The sequence below is a fragment of the Pyrgilauda ruficollis genome, unplaced genomic scaffold, assembly GCF_017590135.1.
Source record: "Pyrgilauda ruficollis isolate IOZ18807 unplaced genomic scaffold, ASM1759013v1 scaffold17, whole genome shotgun sequence".
NCBI lineage: Eukaryota > Metazoa > Chordata > Aves > Passeriformes > Passeridae > Pyrgilauda > Pyrgilauda ruficollis.
In genome coordinates this window covers 5959162-5986824 of record NW_024515875.1, presented here as the reverse complement: position 1 = coordinate 5986824, position 27663 = coordinate 5959162, and the positions used below count along the sequence as shown (strand labels likewise).

The 27663-nt window shown below is 40.7% G+C and overlaps 1 protein-coding gene across 14 annotated transcripts in view; it reads left to right on the top strand.

The window, feature by feature from the left end:
- ZBTB20 (zinc finger and BTB domain containing 20) overlaps positions 1-27430 on the top strand; it is a 474871-nt gene extending 447441 nt beyond the window's left edge. For all 14 annotated transcript variants that reach the window (XM_041463801.1, XM_041463807.1, XM_041463806.1 and 11 more), the window contains 2 exons: positions 13931-15538; positions 20585-27430. In XM_041463801.1, coding sequence (XP_041319735.1) covers positions 13951-15538; positions 20585-21003 — 2007 coding nt within the window. In that variant the 5' untranslated portion in view covers positions 13931-13950 and the 3' untranslated portion in view covers positions 21004-27430. The remainder of the gene's footprint in view (positions 1-13930; positions 15539-20584) is intronic.
- Positions 27431-27663: the final 233 nt, after the last annotated feature.

Below are 27663 nucleotides of genomic sequence, written 5' to 3'. Positions count from 1 at the left end.
CTGGAGCTTTCAAATAGTCTTCACTCTCAGTGAAGACAGGAGGCCCCTGATTCTACCAGCTTCCTTGTTTAGAGAGTCAGGCAGTATGTCAATAGTCTTTTCAGCTGTATTTTTGCTAATCTGTGTATGGCATGTCTTAGCTAATGCTGAATATTTTTGGTTGTTTTTGATGACCTAAGAAATTATGTATGTTTAGATATCTATTTTAGATGATATAATAATAATAATTATACAGGCCTTTTCTGTAGAAAGCTAAACTAAAAGCAAGGATATCCACAGTTCTCAAATACTGATGTTACAACACTTAATTATACTTTCATCTTGCAGAACATTTGAAATTTTGTTTGGTAACTGCTGCTCTTTTTCATAGTTGTAAGTGATTTCTATATCCAGTGTATTTTTGTATTTTTGTTTGTAAAATTATCAAAGAAGTATCAGTCAGGAATAACTTGTGTTTTCATAGAAGCAGATATGTGTTGCTTGAATTGTGTAGAGACAAAAGTAGGTACAAGTACAGGTATGCAAAACTATAACCTGAGCTCACCCTGCCTCTTGAAAAAGCCGTCTTAATACATTGAAGAACTGGCAGTGAAAAATGTTGTGCTAGTGGTAGGAACTGGTCTCTATATTCTAATCGGTGCTCTAAGTGAGTTTTGTCAAGTTGGTCTCACGGGCTTTTTGTCTCTTGAGAAATGACTAATAGCATATGGTACTTCAGTTACAAAGTCAGTGAGTATGTTTTCAGAAGCAACTGTACAGCCCAACTCTCACTGATGCATAAATCACTTAATTTGTAACACATAGATGCCTTTGAAAATTTGTCTAATTATCCTAAATGTTGGTTCTGTTATTTGATGCCCCTGTAATACTGTGTTGGTGTTAGGCTGTGGTATTCAGTGCTTTTCTTACTGCTGTCCATTTAGAGAACTGTCAGTGATAACATGCATAGTCTTGGCTTTGGTTTAAAACTGCCGTGCATGCTCCTAACTCCCATGATTTCAGGGGACATCTTGAAGATATTTCTACAGTGTATCTGTACTTTCTAAGTACCAGGGAAAAGGATAAGACTTACTGCTCTTCACAGTTCCATAGCTTCCATTCTTGAGGTGACTGAGTTGGTAATGCTGTAGTGTTTCTCTCTGTAAATCATGCTGCAGCCAGTAAGAGACACACTGACTGTTCATTAAGATGTCTGCAGTCTGCTTCTGAGTTTACTTTGTTGTGTCTTCAGAGTCAGCCCCCTCCAAAATTTTAATTATTGTTTTTTATGTTCATAGTCTTCAGTATCTATTCTTCTGTATGTATTTCAGCTGCTTCACTCATGAAGTGAGGGACTGATGGATATGTACAAATATCTATCTCTGTTCAATGTATCAAGATGTTCTAGTACTTTTTTTAACATTTGGGATTTTGTTTGTTTGGTTTTGTGTGTGGGGCTTGTGTTTGGTTCAGTTTGGGGGTTTTTTGTAAGTCTCCAGAGCAGTGCTTTCCTCTTCTCCCCTTGAGCTGGCTTACCTTCTTCCATCATACTCCATCCTGAAAATTAACCAATAATGTCAATTCCACGGTAGAGTTTCTGTAATGTCCTTGCTTACCTTTACTGGTTTCATAGATAGTAGTCTTGTTAACACACTGACACTATTACTTGCCTGCCTGATCTCTCATTCCACATAGTCTGCAACACTTCATAGATACCAATCATTGTTCTGTTAACTTTCTCTGTCTGATATGTTTAAATAATGTATTATTACAGTATTTCTCTTTATGCTTTTAGTGACTTTTTCTTTAAATTTCCTCTTTGCTCTACCTAATCTTTGTTTTACATCTAGTCTGCTACAGTTTATGCTCAGTTCTATTAATGTCACTTGGGCATGATTTCCATGTTTGGAAGAAAACATTTTCAGCTTTAATGAACTCTTATACCTTGTTATTTAACCATTGTAGCATTTCCTACTTCCTCATTTTTCTTTTGTTGTCCTTGGATATGCATATGAACCCTATTAAAGTGTTATTAAGGCCACCTCCCTGCTGTTCTTAGGGATTTTACTTCCTTATCTTTTCCTTTCAGACTCTTTCTGACTAACTTGCTCTTCTTTTTTTCCTTTCAATAGTTGTTCTTCTTGAAGTTGCACATACCAAAACTGTCACTCTGAGATCTGCTTGAAGGATGTCAAACATAATCATGCCAATCATTTTTAGTTTATATCTTAACCATACATGCTACTGCTGTCATCTCGATCTTAATTGGGTGAGAAGACTAAACCAAATGTGCCATTTCCCTAATATGGTCTTCAGAGGAATACTTCGGTGTTTGACAGGTGACTCTTGCTTGAAGGAAACTAAAGCAGCTGCATCTCCATCTCCTTTTGTCCTACTGTGGGTTGTTAAAATGTTGTGCAGCTCAGTGCTTGCATCTCGCATGGTTAGTCCCTTGTGTGCTGTAGGGAGACACCTTCCATGCATTAAGAAACATTGACTGCTTCATAGTGGCCTGGTTTGTTGCAGCTACACAACTCCAAAGTTAGAGGTGTAAAAACATACTTGGTCACCTCCTGCTCCTTTTCACCACTATGATCTGTTTAGCATTGGAGCTTTTTGCTCTTTTCCTCTAAGCTTCAGTAGTCACTTTCTCCTCCTTTGTTTACCTGTGGTAGAATAGCCATGTAATCTTTGTGCTATGATCCTCCTCAGTAACTTTAGAACAAGGTATGGCCAAACCAGTATTCAAATTAGAGAAAACCAAAACAATTCTTGCATTGTTCTCCACTGAACAACTGAACAGAGGGAGCTCTTTCATTTGAACCTTTTTTTGAACTGAAGCCTTAACATGGTAGTGGGAGAGAACCTGAAACATAAAACCAAGGGATTGTTTAATACCACCTACTAATGTTTATAAAGAGTGCTAGGAGGTGTTGCAGAGTAAAGTCATGTTCACAAGAAATGTGGTGTTTGATCTACTCCATGGGTGAGAGTCAGTTAAAAGCCGTCAGAACGTCGCTGAACTGTATTTGCATCAGGCTGTTTGCCTGGCGTCCCAGTGCATGGAGACCACGGCAGCATGTTCTGGCTGGCACCATGCATTTGAATTCCCGAGGACACCAAATGCTGTTGTTTCTAGAGGGGATGCCATTGTGCCACCCATTTATATTTTCTGTGTCTGTTTTCATTGTCCATGGAGTCATTCACAAGGTTAAAATGAGATCCAGTCTTATGTATCTACCACTCAGGAAATAGAGTACAATGAGAATTGAAGAATCTGTCAGCACAAATACCTCCTTGAGGAATTAACTGCACCTATGAAAAAAAGATAAATCCTAGAACCCCTACTCATCCCAGCTTTGTTGTGTTAAACACTGAAAGGATCTCTGCCTGGCTGGGATGTGCAGTATATACTCTGTATCCATCTGTGACATGTGGTGAAATGCTTCTTCTTGAAAGCCCACGAGAGGGAAGTAGTATAAATTAAGAGTAATCTCACAGCAGCTATTTTTGTGTTCTTAACCAGTGAAAATGTAAGTGTAGCAACATTGTGCATCTATTAAAAATCTTGAAAGTCTCTTTATAACTAGATGATAGGAGTGATAACATGTAATTTATTGATGTTACACAGATAGAGGAAGAAACCCACAAAGTAGCAATTTTTGTGTGAAAAGGGGTATGATATAGGAAATAAAAACAGAGAAAGGGGCTTCTCGTAGTTCCATGCCTGTTTGGGCAACAATGTCAGTTTTAAGAAGAATACCTTGTGCTTTGATCCTATGCTACATTTCAAAACAGGGCACATTGCCTGTATTCAAAAGTAAAACTCCCAGATGCTATCTCTAGTGTTTTTGGATAAGTAGAGGGTAGAATGTGCCTAAGGCAGACCTGAGAAATAACTCCCATGCACTGCATTAGTATCACCTGTTGGTGTCTGAATGCTTGTGTATACTTGTAATTCCAGGGCCTTTTCCCCAGGGATGGGGGGAAGCATTGGAACTGGCAATGTACATTTAATACTAGAGTTCCATCTGATGGTATCAAAGCATCCAGGAATGTTGCTTATTGCCTTGATTTATTTGTTTAGAGTGTTCTGCCATACATTTCTATTCCTATCAAAGCTAAGTAAGTGGTTTTGGAAATAAGTCTCTGGTCCTAGAGATTGCAGAGGTCTCACTGAGGACAGAAACATTTCCTGTGGCCTTCAGTATTTAGACATGAGTGTGTTCTGTTTCCCACTGATATTTAAATCTGAATTATAAGCAGGCCAGACCACTCGGCCCATAAACTCAAAATAAAGAAACCACAGTCCAAAACATTATGAATATGTGTCTCACAATATTTCTAAGTTGAAATATTCACCCAGTTGTACTAGTTAAAAAGCACCCAGTTGTACTAGTTAACAATTACCCTTTCACTAGTACATAAAAAAAGACAAATGGAAAAAATAACCAAATAAGATCTAGCATTTTCATGTGATAGCTTTCCTCTACTGAGAGGCTGAGACAGAGGCACCGGATGAGATAAGAATCTTTTCTCAGCCCTGAGGACTGGCATTTACAATTTTTCATCCATCCCTTGTTTGTCCCATTAACCATAGTTCTGTGACCAGAACAAAATCTCTTCCCAGAGAAATGCCTTTCAGTGTATCATGGAGGAAATAAGCAGTGCTCTTCCACAGGCTCTCCCACAAAACTCAGCCATAACTGACTGCACCGTCTCCCTAACAGACTGCTACAAACGCTCCCTGTATGGGATTCTAGCTTGAATAGAACCCTTCTAAACAGGTAATTACCTTAAGAGGTTTTAATCTATATTTTCCTTTTAACCAAAGCCCACAAGCTCTCAGGCTTTACTGTATTTAACCACGCTCAGGTTGATAAGCTTTTTCTCCTTGTCTTTCTGCCTGGGGGAACACCTAACACTGCCAGGCGAACATGAAGGAGTTCGTAGAAGAGCAGGTGTCTCTTTTGGAGACATGTTTTAATATATTTGCACCTATTAGCCTTTTAATTAATTTCATCTCTGGACACAGCTCCCATCTCCAGCCCCTTCTCCTCCCTAAACAAGGTTTCTGAGAGAGGATAAATTTTATACAGTCTCCCACAGCAAGACAATCAAAAGCAATTCTTATTCACTTGCCTTATGGGGATTCAGTCTGAAATACACGTTTAGAATTTAAACAAAAGCCTGTAAAGCAGGTGGAGATATTCTTAAGGACTAGAGTAATCTTTTAATCGGGACCATAGAATAGCAAAACAAATCACCTTGTTTATCTATGTTTTCCAAAGAATTTTTTTTTCCAAGAAACATCCCCCTAATGTTTTTTTGTGTAGGGTGTGCTCACACCTGCATTTCTGGCCCATCTCCCCCTTTCCCTGCTCAGTGACTCTCTTGCTGTGGGTCCACCAGTGAAACATGCATTCCAAGTAACAGCACCTGGCACTGGGAAGGAAAACAAGCAATAGATGCACCTAGAGTTTTAAAGAGCCAAACTGCCTTACACTTATAGCCAGTTAAAACAGTTGGACCATGCTGGGGCTTGGCAGGATCATGCATGAGCTCTCTTGGAGCAAGAGAGTGTAGTTGAAACAGATTTCATGTAGAACATGAAAATGTTCCCTACTGAAGAAGGGATGAGCACAGCGTCGTTTTTCTTCCTGGGAAATGGTGCCATCATGTGGAGATGTTTTCTCTGTTTCTTGTTTCAAGAGGGCAGTTGTGAGGTTTTCTCCCTCTACATTTTAAAGAAGTGCATTAAAATGCTGTTTGGCAAACTTATATTTCACTAACAGAAATAGATTACAGCTGATTGGGGCACAGGAATTAACACCCTTGAAGTGATATGGCCACATCCTGTTGAAATCCCTGTTAATGCAGCTGTGATGACAGCTCCAGGGCTTCTTCTGTAACGTTATACATGTTGCTTGGAGGTGGTGTAGATACCCACAGAAGTATCCCCATCAATGCAGTTCATTTCTGTGCTGTGGAGATGCAGTGGCATGGCTGTAGATAGTCTGCAGACAAGGTCTGTGAGAGGAACTGAGATAATGAGAGTGTTTGTATATGTATATGTGCCACTGTTTAGTGCAGATATATTTGACTGGACCCCAAATGTGTGCCTGCAAATAAAAAATAGCTTTTGCCTATGTGCTCTTCAAAGTGTCTTTGGAATTTCTAAAATAGCAAGTACACAAATTGGATTAAAAGTGGGAAATTAAATATCCTGGCTCAAAATTTAATACTTCTGTAACTTAAAAACAGCTGAATGTGCTGTAACACTGGCTTTGGTCACTGCACTGCTATGAATTGGAGTCAGTTTTTACCTGGTGTTTTACAATTTTAACTAGGATGCTGACCATAAAGAGGAATGGAAGAATTAAGGCACTAGAGTACTTGGAGAAGAAAACTAGGTTTTTTGAGAGCCTGGAGAATAAAATTTGAACAAACTTGTGGAATTAATTGTTGATATTTCCGTAGTATTCTTTATCCAAGGATGCAAAACAATTCCTTGAGGCAGGCAGTCCTGCAGGACTGGGTGCACGATGCTGTCCCTGTTCTTGGTGTGGAGCAAACTGAGGCACAGACATTGCCACCTGTGGTTTTCAGAGCAAACAGGATTAGTGCCAGTGGACACCTCCTGAGGTGTGTCAGGCAAAGCACAGGAAGGTGACTCTCTGCCTGCCCCCCCAGGCCTGGAGCCTGAAATAGAGGCTTTTGTGCTTGACACTAGGGATTTATATCCACTGGGTATAAAAGCCAATTTATGTAGAGAACACCCATGGTTTAGTCTTCAGTTTTATGTAAAATGGATATCTCATCATTCAGTAAATGGTAAAAAGGACATGGTAACTAACTGAATAAATCATCTCTAGGAAATGTGCTGAGCATTTTCTTGTCTGCAGAAAAAGTCTCCTGAAAAAAAGTTTAGGCAAACTCTTACTTGCCTTCTCCTTGGAGAATAAGGTTGTGTTTGTGTGTGCATGCATTTCTGTCTTTCAAACAAATGTAGTTATTAGCTACAAAATTTAGAGAAGTTTGACAGCTTTCAGAACGCAGTGATTTTTTCTTCCATAGAGTGTATTACTGACACATTAATAGATGTTGTGCTGGTAAAAATACAGTACTTCCTGTTAAATGTAGACTGCTACATATTTTGATTCTAACAACAATCTGGTAGGGTTAGGGCAATTTGTGTAGTGTCATCTGGTGTTTGTTTTGGGTAGATATTATAGAAGGAGATACTGATTTTCAAGATGTTCAAGCAGATGATTGGGTGAAAACTCCAGCAAACCTTTAAAGCAACAGAAAGCAAGGGCTACTCCTGGTCAGATCTCCTGCTGAGGATACAAATGTTCTTCTGTGTTCCTGAAACTCTGTAGAAGCTTTTCTTCTTGCAGGCCCCTGTTTAGAATGAGGCCAAATATTCAGAAGAATCAGTCTGAGCAGGCAGAGCTGACTTGCTCTCTGCCCATATTTGAGATGCACTGAGAAGTCACACATGTCAGGTTTTCAGGATTTAAATTCTGGTCACTTCCTTGAGTGGAAGAAATGCTACTCCACTAAATTGGTCCCAGAGAGTTGGAAGCTGATGCAGGACTAATGTGGTGTATGTAAACACTAGATAGGAATTTTTGCTCTGTTAATCCAGCTTTATAGTAACTAACTTGATAACAACAGAAAATAAAGCTTTATCAATTGGGATAAATCAGGTCATTGAAGCTGAAGAAAGCACTCACAGTTGTTCTGGTGCAAAGTTTGGAATACAAGACACTAATGTATGGAAATGAGAACTTCCTATAGAAATTGTGGGGCTATAGCAGCTTTCACATTGTGATGGATATGCTGTATCTTGAGTGAACTGTTGTGTTTATGAAAGAGTTGAGATCTTCATTCCAGCATAAGGATTCTTTACTCACATGCATCTTGCTTCAGGAAGATCTGTTTTGATAAAAGGGCTTTGTTTGCTTGGGGTTATTTATTCTGTGAGGTCTTTAAAGAGTATCATAGACAATGATATATAGGCAACTCCTTCATTCACCTCCTTCAGCTAGAATACTTGATCTGTGTTCGGGTTGCATTTTAAGTGAAAGAATATGGAAGAAGATAAAAAGGAGGAGAATAGCTGTAACCGATGAGGATGATTTGGAGACCTAAGTTTGTATTTTATAGAAAAGACAGGTGTAGAGAAGAAAATGAGGCACCTTCCAGTATATAACGGAGTGCTGTAAAGAGGAAAATGGTCAATAGCTCTCCCTGTCTGTTAGGGGAAGGGGTTGAGTGATCAGTTTCAAATTTAAATACTAAGAAATCTCTCTTGCTAGAAAGATAATAGACTGTCTGTCTGGGGAGGGAGGGGAAATCCACAGTGTTGTTTTTGCAAACATGGTAGACAAATTTCTGAAGAGATAGTGTAGGTAAATTATTCCCACATGAGGAAAAATAGTAGACTAGATGACTCTCTGAAGAATATAATGCATCCACTTGATACAAACAGGAGGCCGTCCACCAGTTGGTGTGGAAACGAAGGATTAAAGATTTCCAAAACCACACATGGTAGAGGAAGAGAGTAAGGACTAGATGATACTGCTTGTCTCCAGCAGCAGGAGTTTATTAGGTTTGTTGTGCTCCCAGGAACTAGTGGCTGGATTACTGATGTACAGAAAAGCAGTTCCAGAAGTAGAAGCCACCTACCAAGCCTAACTTCTACATCTTTGTCCTAGCCCAAGGTGTTCTCCCACCTAGGGAAACACTTGTCATTTTGATAATAAAAACATAAAGGGACTATATTCTGTATGAGATGCAGTGTCTCCAACCTTTCCACCATCTCTCAAAGTGTGCATTCTTCTTAATGCAAGGCTTGGAAAAGTTGTTGGGAAGACAAACTAGGCAAAAATACCAAGCTAGTTATCTTGCCTAAATGAGACATCAGTGAGATATTTTGCAGACAATTCTCTAAATTCTTCTGTGCAAGATTGAAGCAAAAACTAAATCTGTATCTGTGTCAGCAAGCCCACCAGTTCTCAAGGATATAGAACAATTATTCTCAATTCCCCATAAGTATGAAAGCAAGATACAGCCTTTGGGTTTCACTCTGATAGTCATTCCTGTGAATGAGCACACAGTAAGTTTCCAAAAAAGCTTGGATTCCAGCATGCTAGGCAGTTTTGCTTCAGGTGAATGCTGTGCTGAGGTGCTGAGCTACTGCTGAGTTGCAGTAACTGTGATGGGTTCATCACCACTGTGTGTCTAGAATGGTAGTCATTACTGTGCAATGAGCTTTGAGATACCGTGATTTTAAAAGACACTAGAGAAAATCAAATTCTCTGATATTCTTCAGTTATGAGCATTAGGACTTTCAGCAATTGGCTTTGCAGAAAGGGACATCTAGTGGCTGTACAGAAAAAAACCTTGCAAAAAGCATTTTCAAATGTATAACGTAGCCATTTGTGTATGGCCTGCAGTGTTCAATATCCCCTTCTTCTTTTTGATTCTATTGCATCATGTGTTTTCTGGAGGTAATTTTTTATGGTTTTGACAAACAAAAAAAAAAAAATCACCATTTCGAGCCATTACTTTCTAGCTTCATGTAGGTCTGTGTATGGTTATGCTGGCAAATAGAAAACTGCCTCAAGCCATGCTTGATGTACCTCACTGCTGCACTTCCAGTTTTCTATAGCATCTTCCAGGAGTCCACTGCCTGCTGTTTCCTTCTGCCATTGCCTTCCCCTTTGGTACTGTACTTGGAGAGCTTGTCATTGTTATTGTCATGGTAAAACCTACTTTATTTTGAATGCCCATAGCATAAAAGTCAGCAGGAGGGGTGGATGAGATTCAGGGAAACACTAATCTAAGCATTCAGTCATGTATTACACAACAAAAGTTTTTTCCTTTCCCATCCACGTTGTGCTCCTTCTTACTAGTTGAGGATGAATTCCATGCATGTTTCTGTGAATAGGCTGACAGTTTAATCGGTACATTTGCATACGGGCAAATGAAGCTTTTTTCAAAGTTGCACAGTAATATGTTTCACCTTTATACCATGCCAGCTTCAAATTGTATCCCAGGAGGATTTCAAATGTGCATAATCTGTGCAGTTGTCTGGGCTTTTTTCCTTTCTTTTTTTTTCTGCCTTTTTTTTTTTTTTAAACTGGCAAATGCCTATTCATTCCCCATCTGGGTAAGAATGGCCTTTGCATTTTCACACCCATTCTTTCCTATATGGTTTGTGAATACCCCTCCAATCAGAACTTGCTTCACAGAAAGGGGACAAAACCATTTTACAGGAGTTTCTCAGAATAAGTCCATTGGGATCTCTACATCATGTTTACTGGACAAAAAAAAAGGGAGTACTTAACAAAGACCACTTGAATTTCACAGAAAGTTTCCCACTGTCTCGAGTTTAAAAGAGTGGCAGGCCTGAGGAGAGCCCTAGACAGGAGTCTTTTTCCTGAGCTGGGCATTCTGTGCAGTGACAAGTAGGTGAGTGTGCGTGTGTGCAGCTGGGCCTTGTGAGGAGCTGACACACTTTCTGGCTTGTCCAGGGCTCTAGGAGTCTTTGTCAGAATGTGGCATTTACTTAGAATCAAACCTGCATTGGCAAGTTTGTGTTTTGTGAGCAACATCACCTTTGGACTTTCAGCTTAGAACAGCATGAAGTAGGGGTCAACCACAAAACTTGGATCTGGACCTGGTTTCGTGCAAAGAGGGAAAGGATCGGTCTTGGACAGCAGGTTTTGCTACAGACCAATCCCTGGAATTTGTTAAAACTGCTCTTTATACTGATGTGACTTGTGTAGTAGTGGTTCTGACACTTACACAAATTATTTGTTTGCCTGGACATGGATAAATATGGTTTACAGTGTTGAAGTCAAGGAAAGTGGCCTAGAAAAATCATCCTCAAAATCTGTATTTGCTCTTTTTTACCATTTATTGTGTGTCTCTTCCAACCACCCTTCTTTTATCCTCAAGGAGTAAATTTCAGTTGCTTCTCAGTTGCAGTGGTAGATGTTCCAACAGTGAGAGGATCTTTTTAAGGGCAAACTGTAATAGCAGTAAAAAATAATGTCATTTATGAAGTGGCTCAGTTGGCTTTCAGACCAGCTCCTACACCACAAGGAGCATCCTAGATCAGTTCCTATAGGAGAGCTATTCACATCACTCTTACAAATGCATACAAATCTCTTTTTTGTAGCCAGGATCAATTTCAACTGCCTGTTTTCATTAAGTTCGCTAAGAATTTCCCTAAATTCCACCCATGTTAAACTATGGCAGAACCCAATACACTGTGGCTACACAACTCTTGATTCCCACAGCCAGGACCTGAGAATGGCTGTTGAAACTTATAGGTGAACCTTGTCCTTCCTCCTTTCTGTACATATATGTGGTAAATGGTGGAATTCACATTCCCATGAAGTCATTCAGTCTCATGATGCATGTCACGCCTTTCTGGAAAGGTGTTGTCCTAAGGATGCATTTTTCAGAGTTCTGCTCACAAAATTAATTTTATCTGCCAAGGAGCATAGTAACAAAGTAGGTTTCTTTTCTCAAGTCAAGTGACCTGTCTGTAGCATCTCTGGCATTGTGCATGTTAAAGGTAGGATTTTTGGGTTATTGAGTTAGACTGCTGCATATTTCTTATTATTATCAAATACCTCATTTGACAAAACTGAACACAGAGATGTGTTTCTGTGAAAGTGAGTCCTAGGAGCAAACCAAGTGGTCACTGATACTCCTCAAAGATAGATGGAGATAAATGGGTACAGTCACTTGCTATGGCCTATAGTAAGTCACCTATTTATCAATAATATTCCACTCTTCTGTTGCCCCACTGGAATGAAGCTTTTGCCAAGGATTCTGACTTTGTCTGTAAATACATTTTAGATTCTTGTACGATCTGACATGTTTGGCAGGGAAGCATCTGGAACTGCCCTGGAGGCCTCTGGAGAATTGCTCTGTCAGGAAGGAGGAGGAAATACATCTCTTCTCTACATTATTTTGTGTAATAATAGTTGCAATGCCCTTGAAGGAAAGTCTCCCCGTTTCTAAGATGTTTTTCTAGTCTTATGGTCAGTCCCATTAGAGAAAGAAGTTCAGGTTTCCTGCCTAAGCTTATGAACAAGACAGCTGTATTTCACAACTTCCATCATGGTGTTGGTGATTTCCTCCTTGTTTCTTCTATGTGAGCATCCCCTCAGCATGCTAATCACACATTGAAATTAGCGACCTTCTGGTACAGATTGGTTTACATCTGTTGACACGGGACTTCTTCAGGCAGCTTGGCCCCTTTGTTCCTGGCCTTTGTGCTTCCCTTTTATCATCAGCTACTTCAAAGAATTAAAGTAACCACTTTTGTCCAGGTGGTTTCTCTTGGAAACACCAGAACAGAGGGTGCTTGAGATGTTGGTAGTGAATAAATGGGAAGAAAAAGGCAGAGCAGGGAGGTTGCCACATTTGCCTGCAAATTGCAATGAGTAGTGTTCAACTCTCTGTGGATGAGATGTAAAGCACTCCTAGGGGTGGAGCAGAGAGACGTTGCTGGGCTAAAAGGCCTGTGTATGCCTATGAACTGCTTCCAGTGCTATTTATTTGCTCTGTACATTTGTTAGACAGTGACAATAAGCTAGTTTAATTTACTCACATTTAACAACTTCTATTTTTGGATGCTCACACATTACCAAGTTATTGTGGCAAGAGTGGTTAGATCTTTGGTGGGAATATGCAAGACAAAATGCCTGTAATACCAGTGGTGATTTAGCATTACTTTGTCTAATTTTCTAGAAACCAAGGTGCTGCATGTACTACACATGCTTAAAAGAATTATTAATAGTGTTTTATTCGTTTACCATTCAAGGGACAATTGTTTCTTTATAATTAAAAGGTGATACCATAGTTTCTGCCTGTCAAAATCCAAATAGATGGAAATATGGTAAAGAACAGGAAAGGAAATGGGAAAGCACTGAAACCAAAGCAGGCAAGATGAAGATAGGGAACAGTGGATTGGCAGATTGAGAAATTTCTTTTCAGTCACTTGTAAATTTTGAAGATTATGTTAGCTCTGTATCCAAATTGGTTAGATGCTTTTCTAAACTGTTCTCTATTTAGATTATTCAGCCAAACTAAGACAAAATCTTCTTTGGAGTAAATGTCTGTAATTTTCCAGTTTCTGTCAAGTAAATAACAGCAGGAGAACATTTGTTTCTACTTGATGGCGTTCTGGTGCGAGTCAGAACTTGGGATATGCTAAAAATGAAGGGGACAGCTCATGTTAACTTCTTGCTTTGGGTTCTTTCAGAAAATTGTTTGTCACTATTGGGTAGCAAATGTTCTAAACCACAACCCCAGACAAAACTCTGCGTGGGATTTTAGGAACGTTTACAGCCTAAATCTTGCACCAGATTTGGATTTTACAAAGTGACTGCTAGTTTTTTTGATACAAGTAACTGCTGTGCAACACAGGATCTAAATTCCTTAAAATACCAATCTAGATTGAAATCTTATTTCCATATATACTCTTTGCATTAACAACTTGGGGTCATTACAGATTCTGATCTCTTCTGGCATAAATCCAATCCAGAGTTTAAAATCCAGCTTTAATCCATGTGCTCAGTGTTTGCAATTGGCTGGCTCTAAGCTTTTTAAAGCCAGATAAACTGATAGGAAGTCCAAGTCTCAGGAGTGTGATTGGAATTCAGGTCCAGCTACACCTGTCTTCATTTAGTTTTGTCCAAAGATTCAGGACTTGAGCTTCTGGAATTGAGTAGGGAAGTTTACTTGTAGCCCTACAAAATGATGTGTTCTTACTGATGCGTCTGTGTGTGGTTTTTCCAGTGTGTCAGTTTTGTTTACGCAGTGGGAAGTTGCCTTTGCCAGCACTCTCACTGTGACTCTGCAGAGGACAAGACTCAATCTGTTCTTTTTTTGTTTGCTTTTGTCACTCGCTTTGCTCCAGGTAACATCAGTTGCAAGGGGATGACAGAGCGCATTCATAGCATCAACCTTCACAACTTCAGCAATTCCGTGCTCGAGACCCTCAACGAGCAGCGCAACCGTGGCCACTTCTGTGACGTGACGGTCCGCATCCACGGGAGCATGCTGCGCGCCCACCGCTGCGTGCTGGCGGCTGGCAGCCCCTTCTTCCAGGACAAGCTGCTGCTGGGCTACAGTGACATCGAGATCCCCTCAGTGGTGTCAGTCCAGTCTGTGCAAAAGCTCATTGACTTCATGTACAGCGGGGTGCTGCGGGTCTCCCAGTCAGAGGCCCTCCAAATCCTCACAGCCGCCAGCATCCTGCAGATCAAGACTGTGATTGATGAGTGCACAAGGATTGTCTCACAAAACGTGGGAGACGTCTACCCAGTGATTCAGGATTCTGGCCAAGAGACACCCAGGGGAACACCTGAATCAGGCACCTCGGGGCAGAGCACTGACACGGAGTCTGGCTACCTGCAGAGCCATTCACAGCACAGTGTGGACAGGATCTATTCAGCCCTCTATGCCTGTTCCATGCAAAATGGCAGTGGGGAGCGCTCCTTTTACAGTGGAGCTGTGGTCAGCCACCATGAGACAGCCCTGGGACTCCCCAGGGACCATCACATAGAAGACCCCAGCTGGATTACCCGGATCCATGAACGGTCGCAGCAGATGGAGCGGTACCTCTCCACCACTCCAGAGACCACACACTGCCGGAAGCAGCCCCGTCCTGTCCGAATTCAAACCCTGATGGGCAACATCCATATTAAACAGGAGATGGAGGATGACTATGACTACTATGGCCAACAGAGGGTGCAGATCCTTGAGCGCAATGAGTCTGAGGAATGCACTGAGGACACCGACCAAGCAGAAGGCACTGAGAGCGAGCCCAAAGGGGAGAGTTTTGACTCGGGTGTCAGTTCCTCCATTGGCACTGAGCCTGACTCCATGGAGCAGCAGTTTATGGCTGGTCTGGGCCGGGATGGGCAGCAAGAACCTACTCAAGCAGATCAAAATGATGTCCCTGCTGATGGCACTCAGCCACAGCAGCAGCAGCAACATGTAGATGCCAACTCTTCCTCACCAGAGAGAAGCAATGATGTTGAAATGGACAGCAAAGTGCTCACAGTCAATAACAGCACCGAAAAGGGGGCTTTGCAGCCTTCTGTCAACACATCTGTTGCCCAGCCATTGCCAACCACACAGATCTACTTACGCCAGACAGAAACCCTCACCAGCAATCTAAGGATGCCACTGACTCTGACCAGCAACACTCAGGTCATTGGAACAGCTGGCAACACCTACCTGCCTGCCCTTTTCACCACGCAGTCTGCTGGCAGTGGCCCTAAGCCTTTTCTCTTCAGCCTGCCCCAGCCTTTAGCTGGCCAACAGACACAGTTTGTGACAGTGTCCCAGCCCGGCCTGTCAACCTTTACTGCCCAGCTGCCAGCCCCACAGCCCTTGGCCCCGTCTGCGGGCCACAGCACAGCGGGTGGGCAAGGCGAAAAAAAGCCTTACGAGTGCACTCTCTGTAACAAGACTTTCACCGCCAAACAGAACTACGTCAAGCACATGTTTGTACACACAGGTAAGAGTGCTTCCCTTTGGCTTGCATGTGGAGCCACAGAAAGCCCTTTACAACCATGGACTTAGACTTTGTTTGCCAGCCTGCCAGCCCCCAGGATAAGGAGGAGGGAGGGCTTATCCAGGGAGCTGGTGTCACTGAACACTTCTTGGCCTTACTGCACTGAAGCTGAATCCCTGCAGAAAAATACAGATCCCATATAGGGGCCTAACTGTGCATGGTGCAGAAACAAGTTCATTTCTCTTGGAGTAAAATGCGTCTTGCATCCATCCAAGGAAATGGTGAGCGTTCATTGTACCCTGCAAGCTGACCAGGCAACATTAAGTGGAAGAGAGGAAACGAATAGGTCATAAGAAAAATTGTATCTACTAAGAAAGGGCATCCTCCTGTAGGTTTTACAGATATGGGGGGGATTAAGCTCAAGTAATGGTGAGGTTAGGGCAAATTCATTACTGGTGGAGCTGCAGCAGTAGGTCCAGACCTGGATGTTACACACACTGCCACAGATTTTCTAGATCTCACATACTACTATAAGAAAGTAAATCTGGGGTTTTCTTTCTGTACTTCACTGAGGCTAATTGCTGTAATCCCTTTTCTCTTGGTAAGTCAGAGACATCACTAGCTGTGAGTACAGAAACATGAGGTTCAATGAGAAAATATTTAAAGAATATATGTGGAGCACAATGGAACACGACATCAGCACCTTTCTGTTTAAAACTGCAGCTGCTTTAGTGCATAGTTTATGGTCTGTTGAGATAACACAGGTAACCATATTTGCCACTGAGCCAAAACTGCCTTTTCTAGCTTTGCCAAGTTATGAGACTTCAAAGCAAGGATATGTATTTTACATGGAAGAGTTGTCATGGGTTCAGGACTGCTTTGCCTGCTTTAGACCTTGGCTCTTCCTGCTGTTGGAGAGACATTCTAGTTTAGAGAAAGAGTAAATATTTCTTTCTCCAAGCAGTGGCTTTGTTAACATCAGATCTTAAAATACATGCTGGGTTTGTGATACATGGAGGAGAACCTGGAAACATTGCCCAACGTGCCTCTCTGTTGGATGCAATAATTTCAATTCCATGTGTATATGTAAACTTTTAAGTTCAACTTACCTGTATTTATCACTTAAATGAAAAACTCCTCTAGACATCTACAGCAGACATGTACATATACAGAAAGATCAACTTTTCAGGACTGGTACAAAATGTATAATTGCAAGGATCAAGAGTCCTGAATCCCAAGATTACCTTTGTGTCTGTTTATGTTCTCCATCTCTCTGCTGTGGATGAGGAGCTAAAATGCTACATAGATAGTACTGGTATTCAGAACACAGTCAACTATATCTGCTTGCATTATTGTTCTAAAAGCTGAAAAGACTGGTTTACAAATAACTTCACTGAGATTAGGCACTTTATTTCCCCTACAACTGCATTTCGGTTTTGGAGTCAAATAAAGAATAATACTGGAAGACCTGATCTAAAACATTCTTAGCTACTACAAGTAATACCAACCGAGGAAATTGATAGGCATCTTGAATCATGAATTAATATTTTACTTGTGTGGGTCTGAGAATGCCCTAAAAAATGAACTGTGGTGGCAAGGAAAGATTTGGGTAGATAAATAATTTCAAAATTCATTTAGGAGCTAACTGTCTCCTGGGAGAATAATTTCACCTTAACCCACAGAGAGATACGCTTCCAAAAAACCCTCCTGAAAATAATCATTATGTGTGCAGCCTCAGATAAAGTTCTACCTTGTTCAGTGCTGGACAGGATCATTACAAAAATAGAGGGGAGATCCCTCTTCCCACTGTCAGGGTGACTTTTCCTTAGGCCTGTTGAAAGAAGCCAGGCAAAGCGGTCCTGGAAAGATCCACAGAAGAAATGAGAAGTTTGGGAGATGCAGATGTTTGAATTAATCTTTCTGTTTGGGGGGCTCACAAGAGAAGTCATGGAAGAGTCTAATCATAAACCTGAATTCAGTAACTTAAAGGCCTCTATATCTCTGTATGTTTTTATGCTTCCAAAAACTACAGTCTGATTAGCTTTCTGTGCAACAGAAACCGACCTCCTTTTCTTGTTTCACATGGGTGCAAACATATTAGAGATTGCTATTTTTCTATGTTCCATGTAGACTCACTTCAATATATCCCCCAGTATTGTGGAAATACAGTGCTAGAGTGTATGCACTGTCTGCACTTTATAAGGCACCATTGCTTTTCCCACGTATCACGCTGTGATTAATACTGGATTAAAGGCTGCAAAAGACATGCCAAGGGGATCACAGCAGAGCACCAACACTGCTGCCTCCACACCTTTCTAATCTGGTGATAGGACAGCGATGGGATGAGGGCAAGTCATTTGAGGAGTGGCTGAGGTCACTTGGCTTCAGCCTGGAGGAGATTGAGGGGAAACCTCATTGTGACCTACAGCTTCCTCATGAGGGGAAGTGCAGGGGCAGGAATTGACCTCTTCTCTCTTGTCCAGTGATAAGACACAAGGGAACGGCATGCACCTGTCTCAGGGTAGGTTTAGATTAGATATTAGGAAAAGGTTCTTCACCCTTCAGTTGGGGTTGGTGGGCACTAGAACAAGTTCCCCAAGGAAGTGGTCACAGCACCAAACCTGGCAGAGTTTGAGAAGCTCTTGGACAATGGTCTCAGGCTCGTGGTGCTGTGCAGGACCAGGAGGTGGAATTTGATGATCCTTGGGAGTCCCTTCCAGCTCGGGATTCTATGATTCCATGACCTCAATGTCAGCACCAAGTATCCATTATGGTTAGGGTTCAAAGAGCTGCAGAGCCTACATCACCAGAAGCACAGGGGCTGGAAAAGGGAACCATGACCAGGTGCTGGCATTGCTTCTTCCCCTTCCAGCTCAGGATATGCTCTGATTCTATGATTATAATCATCCCATATTGCAGTCTAATACCAGCCAAATACAAAATAAAGAAGCAAAAGGAAGAACATACACATTTAATTCACTGAGCAAAGTTTTCTCTGACTTGAAAATGAAGAATCACGGGAATAAAGAATCTACAGTGCTCACTTAGAAAGCACAAAAATTTGCATAAAAAAAGAAAAACTAAAGTTTTGCAATTCTTTGGAGAGGAGAAATCCCAGGAAGGCTTTGAAGCTGAGATTAAAAAGCCACAACCCAGTGTATCTTAGAAACATAAGCAGGCAAAAATTGTGTTTTTCTAGAACAATCTTAACAGGATCTAGAGTGGAGGAGACCAACTTTCTACGAACTCTGGGACATACATTACCCAAGGCAAAAATGAGCTCCATAAATACAGTCAGCCTCTTGTAAGTTAATCAGACATTATTCGAACTGACACACTATCATTTTCCACATCACGTGTCATGCATATAGGCCTGTTTACACACAGCACAGTCATGTGTGTGGCAAAGCCATCAGGAAAGCAAGTGAATTTGAGTGAGTGTCTTTCACCAAGTAGGGACAAACTCCTCAAAAGTGCAAGGAAGAGCAGCAAGTGGATGTCACCATTATACATGCAAACCATTAAATAAAGAGAAACAGACTTGGGGGAGATAAAATAAAGTAGGTCTTTCACATCCATTTTAATTATCTCCTCTTAAAATTGAGTATAAGTAGCATATGGTAATCTCACTATACAATGAGTGAATTATATATTATCACAGGCATGTCTTGGTCCCTGAAGACTGACTCTTCAGGAGTTACAACAGTGCCAAACAGACTGTAAAAAGAAGGAAGCAGGATGTCTGTGTAGAATAAAAAAAAGAGGGGAAATTGGAGAATAACCACAGGAAAATAATTTTCTCAATCAGTGAAACAGGATCATTTTGATTCTTACAGAGCTGTGGTGTCATCTCTATCCCTGACAGCTTTGGGGATGATGAGTTCCACACATGAAATATACCATTAGTGATTTAGAAAGCAAATTAAAAAGTAGCTTTTGATGGAGCATTGCTTGTTGGATACATTACCAGTGCAGCAGCATATCATGAAAACATTGCTTGACAACATGAAACATGAGACCATGCCTTATCTTTCAGAACTCTGAGCATGAGGAGGATTTAAGAGTAGTCTGAAAAAAACTGTACATGTGCTCAGCTAACTATTTTTCCCAGTTTATCCTTGTAGTCACTGGTTTGTCTGAACATGATCAGAGTTCAATTATACGGATTTCCGTAGTAAGTTTTACAACAGTCCTGGGAACACAAGGCAATGTGGAAGATTACATACATGTTTTATCTCCCTCGTTTACCTCGTAAGGTGTTTGATTTAACTGACAGTCAAATCATTCAAGTTTCCTATGTCTTACACTGGGATTTTATCTGTTAGGTTGCCCTTTGCATGGTGCTGGCTGGCCTAGGCAATTCTGTGTTCTGAGGTTCCCTTTTCCAGTACTACTTGTACATGCTTCAGCTATGACATTTGACCAGAAAAGGGAGCAACAAATGTAAACCTCTTATAAAGTGTTGGATTCCTCTGACAATCTCTGTCTCTTCTCTCCTGAGAAATTGAAAGCAATTTGACTGAAATGAGTCTGGCCCAGGTCAGCTGTCTGGTAATCACTGATTTGTCCCTGGTTTTATCGCATGCCGGTGAGGAAATAGAAGCACTGGAAGGTGAAGTAGCATGGCTGAGACTTTCCTGTGTAGAAATGAGCATGAGGAGCAAGACAGGAGCACAGACAGGAGAGGCTGTGCCATTGAAACTGGGTGCAGATGCCAGGACCTTTTAACTCTAGTCCTGTCTTTGTCAGTGTCTACCTACTGTGGGAACTTGAAGAAATCACCTGAGCTCCTTTTTACTGTATTTACATAGGGAATTTCTAGAGCCCCCTTTGTAAAGCATTTTGAAAGTTCTGGTTGCAAAAAATGTTGTGTGTCAAAACACTGATTAACAGACTGACTCTTTGCTAACCAGAGCACCTCTCCAAAGACCCCCATGAGACTTACCATTAGTTTATTGCAAAGAGTTCTACTGAACTGGTTTCATTTTATGATTTTTTTTTTTTTTTGTCTGTTTGTCTCTCTGTCTCTCTCTCATTGGCAATGGGCAGGTGAGAAACCGCACCAATGCAGCATCTGTTGGCGCTCCTTCTCTTTAAAGGATTACCTAATCAAACACATGGTGACACACACTGGCGTGAGGGCCTACCAGTGCAGCATCTGCAACAAGCGCTTCACCCAGAAGAGCTCCCTTAATGTGCACATGCGTCTCCACCGCGGGGAGAAGTCCTACGAGTGCTACATCTGCAAGAAGAAGTTCTCCCACAAGACCCTGCTGGAGAGGCATGTGGCTCTGCACAGTGCCACCAACGGCACGCCTGGAGCCACTGGCACCGGCGCGAGGGCTGTCCCTGCCGGCGTGGTGGCCTGCACGGAGGGGACCACGTACGTCTGCTCTGTCTGTCCAGCTAAGTTTGACCAAATCGAGCATTTCAACGACCACATGAGGATGCATGTGTCAGACGGATAAGTAGAATCTCTCTCTCTCTCTTTGTTATGAACAACAAAAATAGAAACAACAAAAAAAAAAGCTATGGCACTAGAATTTAAGAAATTATTTTTGTTTCATTTTTACCTTTATTTTCCTCCTTTTTTTGGGTTCATTTCGTTTTGTTGTTTTTTGTACTACATGGAAAACTGTTTTTTGCCTGCTGGTACATTACATTTCCGGAGGCTGGGTGAATAATAATTTTCCCAACCTCCCTCGGATGGTGGCCTTAAGGCCAGGTAGTGCTTCATGAGCTCCACTGGTTGGATCTCTAGCTACTGGCCTCTAAATACAACCCTTCTTTACTACAAAAAGCAAACAACAAAAAAAAAAAAAAAAACCACAAAAAAAATTTTAAAAAACAGAAAAAAAAAAAAAAAAATCTTTTTTCTCACTTGTGAAGAGCACTACAAATAAAGAAACAAAACAAAATATATTACAAATCTACAAGGCCTACTGTCGTTATAAGTACACCGCTTGCAGTGTTTCAATGGACATGATTCACATTGCTGACCGCTTTTGGACTTCACAGTATCCAGTTAGAACTGTGGAATATTTTGCTTCTGGTTGAGCAGCAACCAGAGGAAACAAGGCCCTGCTGGTTTCCACCACGTCTGCTTTCTCACACACACACGCATCCACAAACACACAAAAAGGGCTGAGGGGAATGCGAGGCAGTGTGGCTTGGATAGTGTGGAGTCCCTGCAGGGTGAGGAAAAAGAATCAGAGGTTCCTCACCTGGATTCTGCTCCATCCCTCACTGTCCGGCGCACCCTCCCCGCTGCTTTTCTCGTACCACCACCACCACCTTATAGCAGAAACCAAGAAGATTCAGACAACGAGCAACGGTGGCTTTTTTGTAATTTATTCAGTGTCTTCGCTGAGCACAGGGCCTCAGCACAATCAAGAGGGACTTTCACAGAAGGCAAAGAGAAACACAGAGGAAAATCAAAGATATCAGAGGTTGCAACCTATGGATCTAGGTACAAGAGAAGGGTTAGTTCCCACAATCTTTGCAAAAAAAAAAAAAAAAAGTTGCATCAGGATTTATTCTTGTGGAAGAAAGAGAAATAGAGGGTGGGAGGGGAATAATAATTAAAAAAAAGAGTTGTTGGGACTTTTTTAATTCAAAATTTTATAGAGGGGCAAAAGTGACGTTTACCAGATAGAATGCTGATTTTTTTAATATATTTACAACAGTATTTGTGTAAAAAAACAAAAAAAGTGAGATTGTTAAAAGTAATTTTTCTTTGTTTTCTTTTTTGTTTTGCATACACTGCCACTAATATCTCCTCTTTTATTATATATATGAATATATATAAAAATATATATTTTATTTTAAATTGAGACTGTTAAGGTTAGCTAACCTGCTTCCAGATAGAGGGGGGGAGGGGAGATGATCTTGCTTTTTATTTTAAAAAAGAGGAAGGATGTTTTCTTAATTTTCTTTTCTAGTATTATTCTCTCTGTTTTCTAATGGAATCAAGAATTACCTGGGTCGATGAGGGGCTCTGTGAAGTCATCTGTGAGATTATCTACTAGTGTTTGTGCATCCTGCAGTATCATTTGAACTGCTACTTTGTTTTTTTGAATTACATGGTTCTCTTTTTGGCTCTTACCAAGCTTCTGTTGTTTCTTTTTTGGTTCCATCTCAGAATTTATTTCTGCTGAAGGACATTTCCTTTTGAGAAAGAGATTTTTCTAGCAATGTTCCCTTGTTTTTGGGGATGATATAAACTGTAGTCTTTATTTGAAAAAGTAATGAAAGTTTTGAAGTGTGTAATAACTAGGATTTCCCTTCTTTTTGGTCACTGGACAAGAATTTATCTGCTGTATTGTTCTCTCATCCCTGCCTTGCTCGCTAGAGAGCTTCCATATTTGTGTGGGAATCTGATCCTGCCCCCAATAATTTGTGCTGATGCCAAAACAACTTAAAATGTTACCATTGCAAATAATCCTCCCTTCATTTGCAAAACGTCTGAGTGAAGGGCCACATCCCGCATTCTCTGCATAGACAAAGCTATGAAAGGAATGTAGGATCCGTGTGAAAGATTGATTCCTGATCTGCATATATATGTTGGTGTTTTGTATTTTGTTTTATTGTGTTTGGACTGGTGTTCTCCCTACTTGTCTTCTGTGTATCTGTGTAAGAATTTTTTCCCCAAAGCCAACTCCCAAAGTACGTGGGTCCTTAGTTCAGTTGGATCAGTGTTTGACACTATCTTTGTCTTGCTTGATATCCATGTGAGGACATAGACCAACTGCACTCTGGACTTCATATTTTAGGCAGAGAAGAAGCACCTAACAAAAATATGCAAAAAGGAAAAAAGAAAAAATTGCAAGTTTAGCTTTTACTTATGTCTATATTTAAATTAAGCTTTCTTAAGTTTACAAAACTTTTTGCTTGTGAACACTGAGCATTTCACATGAGACATTCTTTTATGCTGGACAGCTTTCTGAGTATTGACTTGGTAGATCTCCATATACAATTTTGCATGTTCTTTACACATGCGGCTTCTCTATCAGATACCTGTGATTCAGTACAGGTAACTTCATCCATATGTTCTGTGCCTGTTCCATTACCATTTATTGGGGGAAAAAACCTGACAGGTGGTTCAGTCTCAGAATCTTTCTGTACCCTGCAAGGTGCTGTTCAGCAGATCCTAAATGCTGAAGCCCAGATTCTTGGCTGCAATATGCAGCATAGAAAGACCTTGAGGTGAGTGCCAGAGCAATTGAGTCTTTTATATGGTAACATCTTTCTTTGTTACCAACTTGTTTGGGTAGTTCAGGGGGTTGGAGAAGGAGCACAAGTTCGTTAACAAATATTGTTCTAATAATCACATTGGTAACAGCAATGCTGGCATGTAAATCAAGATGTGAAAAGACAAAGCCCAAGACACAGGGAGGGAGAACTGGTATCTGCCATTTAGACACACTAATTCTATACAGAAAATAAAGGTTCTGGAGACTGGAATGCAGAAGAAAATGAGGAAGGTGAACCTAGACAAAAGGATTGAAGGTTTTTCTTTGGGTAAAGGAGCGTTTTTTCTGAGATCTTTGGTATCAAAGAATATTCTCCCATATGAGGAACTAGTGAAGAATTTTACCCAGCTTACAAATATGTAGCTGCTCATTTGTCATCTGAGGTCTGGGGAAAAGCTGTTTAATTTGCCATTGTAAACCTGGTGAACTGTAGTCAAGATGTAGCATATTCTGGAATATACTTTTGATACCAGAGAGATATGCCAGTAAGCATTAAATAAGAATCAGGATCTACATCCACCAAAATCCAAATACTATCCAAATTTTAATCCTTCAGTTTTCATCCTTCCCTAAATCAAAGCATTATCTTTGAAACGCCAATTTTTATAAGGTCTAATAAATTTGAAGTGAATTAAAAATAAGTTTTGAATGAATGAATGAATGAATGAATGAATGATGCCAATTAAAAAACAAAAACATAGTTCTTAAAGTAAAGCAAAGGCATAATTCTAAAACCCTTATCAAAGAATTTAGGCCTAGGTCTTCACAAATGACTGCCTGTAATGTAAACTGATTTTGTTGGACTTCCAGACTTGATCTTGTAAAACGTGGGGTAACTTGCAGCATGACTGCAAATGTAGCTTAAAGTGCTTGTCAGGTCATTCTGAATTTAGAAGCTCAAACATTATCCCCTTTATCTTTTAAAGTGTTAAATTCTCTTTGGCAGTTCTTCCTCCCATCTTTTCAATACTTATTTGCTACTTGGAAACAACTATAATATCTGAATGTTACAGGTAGATTCAAGCTTCATATATTGCTACAATATGCCTTTGCAAAAAGAATAGCAGTCACCGTGATCTGGAAACTGCTGCTGACAATGTTTAAGCGAATCTATCTCAGTATGCTTGAAAGGCTTCCTTCAAAACACCCGATGAAGTGATACAGATGAGAAAATGCAGACTGTAGCACACATCCTTTTGTTGAAGCATGCAATGTCCTGCATTCCTTGAGCTTGATTCTCACTTTTGCTAAAGCTCTCTTTATATTGCTTTGGTAATGGAAAAGGCCATTAAATAGAACATAAATTCAAGCTTACAAGGCCTCTCTGCAAGGCATAAGTGCAATAAAGGAAGCCTTAGAGTGAATGAGAAGTGCCTTCTCTTACTGCTGCTGAGGCTGGTGAAGTGAATTGGAAATGCAGGACTGGCTATAGGTGTTTCGCAGGAACTGCTCTGAGGATACTTTCTCAACACCCATCATGCTTCTACTACACCCACTTCTGGCCCTTCAAAAACAGCTGCTGTTTTTGAATGCTGTTAGCTTCAAAAACAGCTCAAGTTCCCAGTAAGGCAGCAGGGGAAAATGGCATTTAATTGACTTTTTAAGTGAATGAGACTTCCCTTTGCTCTAAGATCAAAGAGCCCAAGTGGAGTCTGTTTTTCTTCTTTCGATTTCTTTTTCGTCCAAAGGAGAGTTGAGTAATAATCCACATACCATCAGCACCCCACTTCTTGTCAACCCTACTGACTGGGTTCAGTTGACCTTGACCTACTTGATTAATGCTGGATCACTGGCATGGTGAGTGACAAGTCTCTTGACTTTAGTGAGTATTATCCCAACATCTCCTGTCTCCCTTAGTAGTGAAAACAAGTCCCATAGGGAGAAGGTACAAGACATACTCTTTGCAGGGGTTTTTAGTCCAGTCCAAAATCAGAAGCACCCAAACCATTTCACACATAATCAGTATGTCATAGATCTGTGACCTTCTTGACAGTCCTATGCTAAGGAAATCCTCCAGTTTTCACTGCTGAAAATGACTTGCCGTTCAAAAGGAAAAAATAGGAAAAGAGAAGGGTCCAGGTAGACTGTCCAGATCCTGACAAGAAGGCTGGAGAGGGACTTTTCACAAGGGTATGTAGTGATAGGACTGGGAGGAATGGCCTTAAGTTGATGGAGTGTAGGTTTAGATTAGATATTAGGAAGAAATTCTTTATGATAAGGGTGGTGAGATACTGAAACAGGTTGCCCAGAGAAGGTGTGGGCTGTAGGTGTTCAAGATCAGGCTGGATGGGGCTCTGAGAAACATGGTCTAGTGGAAGGTCCCCTGTACGTGGCGGGGGCGTTGGAACCAGATGATCTTTAAAGACACTTAAAACCTAAACCATTCTATAATTCTATGATAATATCAAATCAGGACCTAGTGGTTGTTCTGACAAGAAGAACTAGGCCTTGATATTCAACCCGTTTAATTCAGCATCCAGGTCCTCTGAGCCATTGGAATAAATGTGATAGTAAGGAGTCAGCAGGTAGCCTAATTGAAGCAGTATCTGAACAGACTGAAGCAAAAAAGCTACTTTTCACATTCCCTGATTTCTTCTCATACTGGCTGTGAAAATTCGTGAAGGAGGTATAAAGTGATGAGAACTTGGCCCTGAGAGAACCTCAGCCTTCTCTTCTCCCAGAAGGTTTGTCTTCATCTGACCACTAAACAATCAGAATTCTGCTGAAAAAAAGCTTATGAGGGAAACTGTATATAACACATTAAGTCTGGAATCTCGAGTTTGTAAATACAATGAACACCTTTCCCAGAATTTGACAGTCCTGCTGACAGAAACCAAATGCAGGTAGAGAGGCCTTGCAGAGGGGCAGGTGCTGAAAATGCCAAGTGTCTGCAGCATGACCAGTAAGACAGGCAAATGTATGGAGGTGGCCTGATGCTGGATGCCTGTCCACAGAGGCTGGTTCTGGCCATGCCAAGTCAGTGTTCTTGCTGCTGTTCACCTTATTTGTCATGCAAGAAGTAATAAGCTCTCAGCTAGTTTCCTTTAAAGCTACTCAGTGATCCAGTTCATTTCAGCCAGAGCAAAGGAGCCCCCATATTTTCACAGATCACTAAGCTGGGAAATAGAGAGAGAGTTTTAGGTGTGTGCATATCCTTCAAACTGACAAAACAAAAATGTGGGTTATGCCTTCTCTAGCATAAAACACAGAAATTTGGTCCACAAGGGACACAACCTGTTTGAAAAAGAGGAACACTTAAGTCTCTTAGACCTATTGCTATAAGGCAAGGGGGAATCATTGTTTTGTTTTTCTAAGAACATATGTAAATGAGAAGCAAGATGTGTATTAGTGTATATCCATCTAATTATTCCCAGTGCTGATAACTAATCAATTATATTAGTGCCTCTAAGAATAGAGAAAATATTATGCATTCATTGCTATTTGTGCTCCCCCTCTGCTCTAGATCAGGAGCACCTAAGGTGGAAAGAGCAGAGTTACACAAATGAGAAATTTTGGTGAACAAAAGAATTACATCCCTGTGTAGGTGTGCCAGTATCTGGACAATTATCCTCTCTGAGTTGGAAAGGATATCTAACTGTATATCCAACAGGATACTGTTAGATAAATTTAATTTTAAAATTATCTTTCTGGTGAAAAAAGATGCAAGGTTAAATATTAATATTTTTTAATTATATATTTAGCAGTGTTGCTGATTTTTTTTTTTGGTATTTTAGCCTCTGCAGTAGCGTTTGACTCACAGGCATTAAGAGAGAGTCCAAGATAGGAGAAGCAGAGATTACTGATCTACTGTGAATAAGATTGAAAAGTAAATTGAACCCATAATGTGCTTTAATTCGCTATTCATGCTGCAACTAA